At 44.7% G+C, this 9591-nt stretch overlaps 1 protein-coding gene across 4 annotated transcripts in view; it reads left to right on the top strand.

Annotated features, from left to right (window-relative positions):
• Positions 1-327: 327 nt before the first annotated feature.
• The window catches only part of EPHB6 (EPH receptor B6), an 88759-nt gene continuing 79495 nt past the window's right edge, over positions 328-9591 (top strand). For 2 of the 4 annotated variants that reach the window (XM_054050622.1, XM_054050689.1), the window contains exon 1: positions 2700-3374. In XM_054050622.1, the coding sequence (XP_053906597.1) occupies positions 3305-3374 (70 nt within the window). In that variant the 5' untranslated portion in view covers positions 2700-3304. Of the gene's footprint in view, positions 415-2699; positions 3375-9591 lie in introns of those variants that run through there. The other 2 variants (XM_054050549.1, XM_009566669.2) reach the window with 2 other exon arrangements.

Genomic DNA, 9591 nt, shown 5'->3' with positions numbered 1-9591 from the left:
AGCAAAGAACATTTAAACACTGCCTTAAAATTAATCCCTAGTAAAGGACTGACTGTTGTCTTAACTTTTCCACCAAGTGGAATTTTAAACAGGTTTTGGATGTTGCATGTGCATCCGTGCATCCCTGTAGCACAGGAACTTTCCCTAAAATTCTCCATTCAAAGTGGCAACTCGCTCATGCTTGGCTTTCATTCCACAAGAAGGCGAAAGAGGGGGGTTTGGGGGGAATATTCCATTAGCATAACGGGGAGGAAGGGTTTCTGAAGCTACTGAATAAAACAGCTAGTTGAAATCTTTCGAGATCCCAGTGCGATGGTATAGTCCCACTGCTTCTTTCTGGGAGCCAGATGCTCCTCATACCCTAAAGCAAGGAAGAAAGGAAAATGTATTCACAAAAATTTACTACCGAACTAAGTAAGGACCAGATTCCAAGAGGAGCCGAGTACCTGCGATTTCTCCTGAAGGCAATTTCTTTTAGAATCAGGCTGGGGGGAGGGGGGAGAAGGGAGGAGGAAGGAATGAGGGAGAAGTGGGGGAGGGGAGTTGGAAGGAAAGAGATCTGTTGTAATTGGTATCTAGAAACCTCCACAGAGAGGATTAAGAAAGAAACTATGCTGTCTGGGATGATGTAGGTATTTGTATTATTCTGCATATCTACATGAACTGCTACAAAAGGCTGTGCTGTGTGGAAACTAGCTCTAGCTTTTTGAATTCTGAGCTGTGACGCTATCTGATGAGAGCACTTCTTTTAAGCAGAAGTTTATACATTTTATCATGCAGTGTAGTGTCTAATGTGCATTTGTGCTTTTGTATGTGCACCAGTGTTTTACACTGAAGGGGAAGGGACTCATAGCCACTTTATGTTGTATGTAACACGAAGCTCATACTTGAAACCGAACAAAGGCAGCACAAGCCCAGAATTCTGCTCTGTGTTATCACAGAAGTATTTGTGAATTGTAACCCACTGAGTTCTTATATATTTTCCATTCAGTCCTAACTGATACACTGTGCCGGCACTGTAGCTCACAGTACCTTCACTTTCTGCCACTTGCCCGTGTAACTCACTGAACGGCAGGTGCAGTCAGAGGGCTATGCAGCATGCCATCCTCTGGCACTTGTCCATATTCATCCTAGTGACATTTGGCTTTTGAGTAAGTAGACTCTTGTTCTTGCACTAGCAGGACACAGAGGTGACCCAGAAAGATGCTTCCAGTCCTTTGTTCGGAGGCTGAATTTCTCCTTTGGGAGAACTGAGGAACCCTGGTTGATCCATCCACACCATTGCTGGTTGAGTTGAGGTTTGTTAGCACCTAGAATCAAGGAAGCACCTAGCCTTGGTGACATTTGATCTTGAGCATTTGGAATTGGAGTAAAAGTAAGCATATACACGCTAACTTTAAGCTAGTTTGCCACAGAACAACAACGGATGCCATGCAGCAACATGGATTTCAACTGCGTCTAGAGATACTGAGCTCAGGTAAAGCTGTTACTCTTGTCCTGCCACACTGCACCTTCTGGCATGAAACTGACAGTGGTCCACAAACCTGCAGGCACACTCAGTGTCCCCGCAGCAAGGCAGCAAGGTGGACAGTGCAAATGCAGGTTTGGCCTGCAGATCTGATACTGTGGTGAGGGAAAACCTACCTGGAAAATCCCTTTCTGAAAGATGCTGAGTGGGGGAAGCAGGAAGGAGCGTGAATGCAACCCTACGCAGTGCTACAGGCTTGGGAAGGAGTGGCTGGAAAGCTGCCTGGCCGAAAAGGATCTGGGGGTGTTGGTCGACCACTGACTGAACATGAGCCAGCAGTGGCCCATGTGGCCAAGAAGGCCAATGGCGTCTTGGCCTGTATGGGAGACAGCATGGCCAGCTGGTCCAGGGAAGTGATTCTTCCCCTGTACTCTGCACTTTTGAGGCCGCACCTCAAATACTGTGTTCAGTTTTGGGCCCCTCACTACAAGAATGACATTGAGGTTCTGGATTGTGTCCAGAGAAGAGTGACAAAACTGGTGAAGGGTCTGGAGAACAAGTGTTATGAGGAGTGGCTGAGGGAAATGGGGTTGTTTAACCTGGAGAAAAGGAGGCTGAGGGGAGACCTTATTGCAGTCTACGACTACCTGAAAGGAGGTTGTAGTGAGGTGGGTGCTGGTCTCTTCTCCCAAGTGATAGGTGATAGGATGAGAGGGAATGGCCTCAAGTTATGCCAGGGGAAGTTGAGATTGAACATTAGGAAAAATTTCTGCACTGAAAGGGTTACCAAGCACTGGCACAGGCTGCCCAGGGAGGTGGCTGAGTCCCCATCCCTGGAGGTGTTTGAAAGACGAGTAGATGAGGTGCTTATGGATCTGATTTAGTAGTGGGCAGGTACGGTTGGACTTGAACTCAGAGGTCTTTTCCAACCTAGCGATTCTATGAACAACAGGGACTAGACTCGCGGTCTGAACCCGGCGGAGCGGCTCGGGCGGCCCCGCTCCATCCCCGCGGCCGCAGGGACCCGGCGGAGGTGGGACAGCGAGCACGGTCCCCGCCGCGGGAGTGACCGCCGCGCCTCCCGCCGCTTCCAGAGCGTGGGGTCTCGGAGCGCCACCCCTCTGCCGCCCCGGTCCTCGGCGAAGGGATGCGGGGCGGGGCGGGAGAGGGGGGAGGGCGAGAGGCGGGGAGGCGAGCGAGAGAAAGGAGCCCCGGGAAAGGGGCGAAGCCGGCGCTGGGAAGCGAGCGGAAGGGATGCTCCTCTAGGAGAGGTCGGGAAGAGGAAGGGACGCTCCCAAGAGAAGCGCTTGGGCAGGAGTGCAAGAACGGGGAGCGCTGGCGAGCATCCAGCTTGTTGGAGGCACCGGTCGAGGGTCACGGTCTGGGGGACAAAGAGGCAGCGGGTGCGCAGCGAGGGGACCTGGCACCGGCCCGTGAAAATGGTCTTTGTCCAACTTTGCGGAGGGCGGTCGGCACGGCTCCAGCGGGAAGGGCTCCTGCGAAAGTAAATGCTGGGAAGTGAAGGGTGGAATTCTGTAAAAGAAAGGTACCGTGGCGGGCAAGCGAGCCGGAGGGAAAGGGGATTGTGAGCCCGGCCGAAGAGATCGGAGGAAAAGCGCCATGGTCGAGGATCCCCCCGTGTGCCTGCCGCTGGGGGGAGGACACGGAACGAACGAGCACCGCTTCTGAAAGGGATTAAAACTCCTAAGATTGTGGGTTTGGTTTGGCTTTTTTTTTTTTCCCCCTCGTTTCCCGGTGTCTTTTGTTTAAAGGCTGTGTTACTGGCACTCGGGAGTGCCCAGAAAGACCCTCTTCCGAGCGCACGTCTTCTGTCAGATGCCATGGGGCAAGGAGAGAAAAGCTGTATGGCAGCGTGTCACGGTTTCTCTGCTTACAGAAGAACCAGGTATCTTCCACGCATGCACGGTTTCTTTGATCTGCTCCTATGCGTGTTGTTTTTTTCTCTTTAGCTCCTCGAAGAGCCATAGTTGAACTGGTGTCTTTGAAGTCTCTGAAGCAGGAAGGCACGGGTAGATTATACTGGTGGAGGTTCCTGATCCTCGAGGAACAATGAAAGGAAGGCATTGTGGCCTTCTCTGTGGGCTTTTCTGGGAGACAGATGGCTGGCAGTATGACTGCTTGTCGCAGAGAAATGGCATGTTAACCTAGTTTTCAAAGAGATGATGCAAGTTGCTACTATTCATGCTAAATAAATCTGTGAATGTGGGAGGGGTCGTTGTGATGGGCAGTTAAATTTGCCCTTTTTGGATCTGCTAAGATGATTTCACTTACTGTGAAGTTTCTTATGCCATTACCACACTCATTCGGTTGGGGAGCAGTGAATATCACCTGCCTTCCCCCTCAAGTTCTAGAAATAAGAGAGTAAAGATGGTGAAGCAAATCTCCCAAGGGGCATCCTTCATTAGCAGTGATATCAAGGCGTGCAGACTGATACAGAAGGAAAGTGAGAAGGCAAATGGTAACAACGAAGTTAAGACAGTGGGAACAGTAGCTGCCACCAGACACATCTGTCACAGAGGCAGATCTGCAGCCTTAGCTGGGATGAACGAGGGAGGCTGTCTTGTTCCTTGTTATGTAGGTTCTAATCAGAGATGTGGAAACCGGATGTGGGTGCACCTCTTCTTTAGTCACAGCTGATCCACTGTCCCAAGTGGCTGTCCCAAGCCACTAATGCAAGGTTTAGTGGCTATCTTTTATGTCTTTCTTCATTCCTAGTTTGAAAGAATTGTAGTGCTGAAGTCCCTTTGGGAGCAGGAAAGGAGTAGATAATCCACAGTCTAATCATCTTTTTCCTTTTGCCTTTCTTTTGCCTTTTACCCTGATCTCTGTGCTGAACAAAAAATATTTGTTTTTCCGTAGAAGTTCATTCTCGAAATTCAACACCTTGCACGACTTCAGTGTGGTAGTGTTTTGGCGAGCTTCAGATAACTGCACATTTGCATCCTTTCCTTTACTTCCTTCTGTATGCATGTCCTCTTAGCTGAATTGCCTATGTGCAGTTTTCAATTCCTTGGCAAGCATGTGTGCTCCACTAGCCATTAAATACTTTTTCTTGTCTTCTGAATTTCCTGCTATTTGACTTCCTTGTACTTTCACTGAGTTGCCTAGAATTTCTTTTATGGCCATGTTTTTTGATACTTGGAAATACCATTACTTTGGGCCAGTTGAGTTTGTATGAAGCAGAATTGTATCTTCTTTAATTTAATCCCAAAAACTCTGCAGATAGGCATGTTTTCTTCCTTTATTTGTAAGGTTCTCAGCTCTCCAAGCTGTTGTCTGTGGCAAGAACACCTTGGGTTATAGAGACTGTTTTTGAAGGGTGGAAAGATGTCTCCTCTCTTTTCTTTTGCCTAAGGCTGCTGCTATCTTTGCCTTCTTTATTTGACTTGTAGGCTGACCAATGACCAGTGTTTTACATTGAAGGTAGAGGCAGATGGTGGCTCCAAGGAGACAACTGCTTGTTCTCCAGCTCTTATGTTCCCGTAGGCAGATGTGTCTGACAAGAGAGTTGATCCGTTAGGAATCGTGTTTTTCATGCCTATAGAAATTCACTATGTGTATTCCTCTTTATGCCCAGGTGCAGATGTCTTCTCCTTCTCCCCTTTGGTACTGCATGTGCCATATGCAGAGAATCATGTAGGAGATCACTATAGTTTCTCACCTTGTGTGCTTGCATTAAGATAGAGTTGCTTTATGATCAACTCTCTTTCCCTGGATACCCACACTGTTGTGAGATTTATGTATGCTTTTCCTCGGATTTCATAAGTGTCCTTTATAGGTCGGCACACCCTAAAACCCACTATTCTGTGTTATCCATGCATGATCCCTCAGGAGTCTCTATGTGGAAGGTTCTTCTAAAGTCCCTATAGGTGAATTCAAAGAACTTCTTAAGCACATTTATGTTGTGGAGGTTATTTCTCAGTTGTGTGGTCGTATTGTATATGTTTACTGTGCACACAAAAAGAAGTTTGTTAAGAATATTCCAAATCGTCTGGTCTTGGTCATATAATTTTTTTTCCCCAAAAGCTGAAAGACTTATTTCTATGAAGAAAAAGGTTGATTAAAGCTGTAGGGGCAAACTGATGAGCCTCCTATAATTTTGTGATTTTTTTTTCTGCTATACTTTTTCTTAAACCTGCTTTAATATCATATTACTATTATATCTTACTGTTTAAAAAAAGGAAAATTTGTATTTTGTTAGGAAGTTTTATATCGTCTTACACCAATACAGTTAACATACTTTTTCTAGCTACTGACTCCACAAATTCAACTCTTTGCAACCTTGTCATTTAGCTTCTGCTTGTTAGGTCTTGGGGTGGACATCCTCTTTTCTCCCTATTTGCCATATTTGCTCTCTTTCACAACCGCCTGGTGTCATGGACTTCAGGAGGTGTGCACAAGAATAACTTACATGGATTTTGTAAATAGTTCTGTAGATGTTGTTCAGCAGCACACTAGCTCTGTTTCAAGTGATGCCAACTGTGCTATGTAAACAGACCTTAAAAAGGATAAATCCCCCTTAATTACTCGTGCCAGCCATGGTCCTCTTGACATGTGAGAAGCAAGTCTGCTGAGTAAGAAAATGCCATTTAATGCTGTCAGCCTCCTCACATTTGATATATACAAGGAGTTTTGGAGTAAGAAGAGAAGAACTACACTGCTACTTTATTCACAGAAGCATGTGTTGTGCTTTCAAGAAATATTCCTCTGCCACCAAGAATATTATTTTAAGTGTACTATTAATACATGTGGTGTTTAGAAAAATAAGTGTGTACTTCATGGAGGTACTGGCACAGTATTTTATTTGGAAGACATTGTCTTGCCTCTTTAAAAGTCACGGTAGAGCAGGCTGATGCTCCTGTCGCAGAAGTGTTACTTCAAGATTGTTGGAGAGCCCACTTCTGAGAAAAGAAGCAGCTTTGTAAGGCAGGCTCTTCTAGTCACTGGTTTCAATCTTCCATGCCTCAAGAGGCCCCTGTGCATTCTGCTACTCAGGGCTTACTTGCCAAGAAAATTTTTGTTCAGATGTTTCATGTGCACACCCACCCTCCCATATGCGTGCAAACATGCTCATGCCCACTCTTTAACAACAGTTAAAGAAGAGGAAAAAAGTGAGTATTCTGGGAGTAGAGAAGGTGCTGGATACCATGAGAACACAGCCTATCCAGTCTGAAGACTATCGCCTTACATATGAGGCTGGATCCTAAAGGTCTTTGTTCACCTTAGGGTGGAAATTCTCACTAGCCCAGACCTGTATATTGAAGGATACATAACTTCATTTTCAGACAGGCTTTTTCTCTTTTTTTCTCTCCAGGCTTGCCAAGTAAATGATTCCTCTGCTGATTCTGCAGTTTCCAAGTACAGTTTTTTTCTCTGTGACATGTGTCTGGAAAATATCCAATGTGTCTAAATCATGTAATTAAACCCTGGAAGCTAGAGACTGAGGACTACTAGCTCTTTGTAACTTGTTTCTCTTTTAGCATACCGGTGTTCCTCCAAGTTACTGTAGAGCTTTCAAAGCTCCCTAAATGACCTCATCTCTACCCCTCTTACTGAAAAACACTCACATAATATGAACCTGTTTGGCCCAGCTGACCACTTCAGAGGCATTGTGTGGGATACAGATGCCTGCGTGGAGGCCTTTAGCATTAGGCTTACCACAGATTCTCTCAGATCCTGATGATGTCTTCAAATGGAAGCAGAGTGCCTTGGCAGAACTTTCTTATCTTCCTAACTATTAAGAAGAGGGTGGGATGTCACAAGAAGGATATCATTGCAAAGATTGCTGGGCAGGTTTTGAATAATTTCAATTTGGAAATTCAAATTGGACTGTTTATAAAACTGTTTGAATTTCCGAATGTTAAGTTTCACAGACAGCTAGGATCAGTTTGGTATCAGCAAGCAGAATCTGAAATGGTTTTTGTATCAGAAAGATGTTTGAATTTATTCCTGCGTGGTTTTGAGCCAGGAAGAAGCTGCTGGAAGCACAGCTGGATTGGAATGCTTGCCTGCAGTTGTCTCCCCGATGATCCCTTCCCTCGCTAATGTCAGTAGGCTTTGAGCTGGTGCCAGCAGCAATGGGACTGCAAATATGTAGTGACATTTTCACTTCACAGTGAGTTTGCTAATCCCATTTGGAGCATATGTTGGTCATAAAGGGACCACCATATCAGCAGCTGTCACTGCCATCGCTATGGTACCAGGAATGGAATAGTCCTGTTGAAGAATATTCATTTAACTACTAGTGCAGAGAGGAACTTGGTGGCCTTCTTGTCCAGTATATGAGCATGTTAGAAATTGCTAAAGGTACAGTACAGCAAGATCTGAGAACAAATTGTGCTCACCTGAATATGAATCCGTCGTCTGTTTGAATCTAGCAGATAGATAAAGACTTTACAGAGGGAATTTTCTGTAGGTTGCATGTGTCTTGGTGTTGTGTTCTGCTGGGACATGTATGTGGAATCAGATGCTGAGGAGAAATTACTTTTTGGAGCCCTTTACTGGAGCAGCTATTTGCTCAGGGCTCTTGGCTGAGCACTAGAAGAACATTTGGTGTCATAACATAAAAAAAGGCCTCTTAATGCTGACGGGAAGAATGATATTGACAATTGTATGTTTCTCCTGCATAATTTTCCTTGTCTTGTATTAGAAATGGTCTTGGAGAGCTGCAGGTTCCTGCAACTAAGGAAAGCAAATTAGTGACTAGATAGATCCCTGTTACATGGAGAGAATGGCATAAAAAATTGTTTCCTAAAGAGTGTGTGGGGTAACAGGGTGTAAAGAAAACAAATCAGTCTTTGGAAAAGAGTAAAAATGTTCAGATCTTTAAAAGAATTAAGCTGAAGCAAGTTTTGCTTCTCTGGTAAAATGACTACTACTGGGCAACTCAAGTGGAAAGGATCAGAATAGGTTCATTGAATTGTTGTTCCTAAATTGCTTCTCTTCACTGGTAGTCTGTACCAATCCACTGCATCTAATAGTGTTTTAAAGGGTTGTGTGGATAGAAATCAGAATGGGAAGGGGGAACTTGCTCTGAAACCTTAGAAATTTATTTTAAATTAGTGTTTAGATTTTTCTTTTGGAAAAAAAGCCTTTGCTTCCCCTCCCCCGCCCTGGTCATAGCAAATCAACCCAGTGTTTTCTACTATATTTTCACTTGTGCCTCTGAACCCGTGGCACTGAAATTGGACAACCACTGACTTTGTGGCATTAATGCAAATGCCCATGGGCTATTTGTATTTCACTCTGTGAACTTCTTTGCCATGGCACTGGTGAACTTGGAGCTCAGTGAAGAGCAACAGAAGTGATTAGGAGACTGTAGGGAATATTTGAATTGCTATTAATAAGAACTAGGTTAATGATGAACTGAAAAAGGGTTACTCTGGAGTATCTGTAGTTCCTAGGAGACTGTTGATGGGATCCTCTGCAATGTGGCTAAAGTAAAAGGGCTGGTTGAAATTGCCCAAAGTGAATGATTTCAGGTTCAGTATTAAGACATATTTTCTTCTCACAAGACGCTAAGTAGATAGTAGGAAGTCACAGAAGACCTATTGCTTATGTCATTAAAAAATATAGCTAGGAAAATGATTGAAGCAAAAGCCTAGCATGATGGAATACTAGTTGAAACAGGCAGCAGCAAGAGGTCAAGTATTGTGAAATGCATATGCAAGCACTGCAACAATGTTTAGCTTAAAGGAGCTTATCAAGGAGAACAGGCTGCTTCAGTTGATGGAGAAGATGAAGTAAACGATCACCAGAGGTCTCTGAAGACCACCGAGAGACTGTAATGTGCATGTGGGAGCAGGTGGTAAACTATGATAATGAGTTCTTGGAAAAATAATGAATATGTAACGTGATTTCCAGAACTTATATGCATATGTATGTTTAACTTGCATGTAAGTTGTCTAACCAACGACACTCGGCGTGCATATTGGGAGGAGTGATCTCCTATGCCGCCCAGCGCTGCAATAAAGAATGCGTGCTTAATAGTCACTTTGGCTATTGAGTAGCCTTTAATGGCATAAGTATTAAGGCATATTTTGTTCTCACAAGGGTCTAAGTAGATTGTAGGAAGTCACAGAAGACCTATGGCTTATGTCATT

This window comes from Cuculus canorus, chromosome 1 (genome assembly GCF_017976375.1).
Source record: "Cuculus canorus isolate bCucCan1 chromosome 1, bCucCan1.pri, whole genome shotgun sequence".
Taxonomy (NCBI): Eukaryota; Metazoa; Chordata; class Aves; order Cuculiformes; family Cuculidae; genus Cuculus; species Cuculus canorus.
Note: the sequence above shows the minus strand (reverse complement) of the source record. Positions and strands in the feature narration are given on the sequence as shown.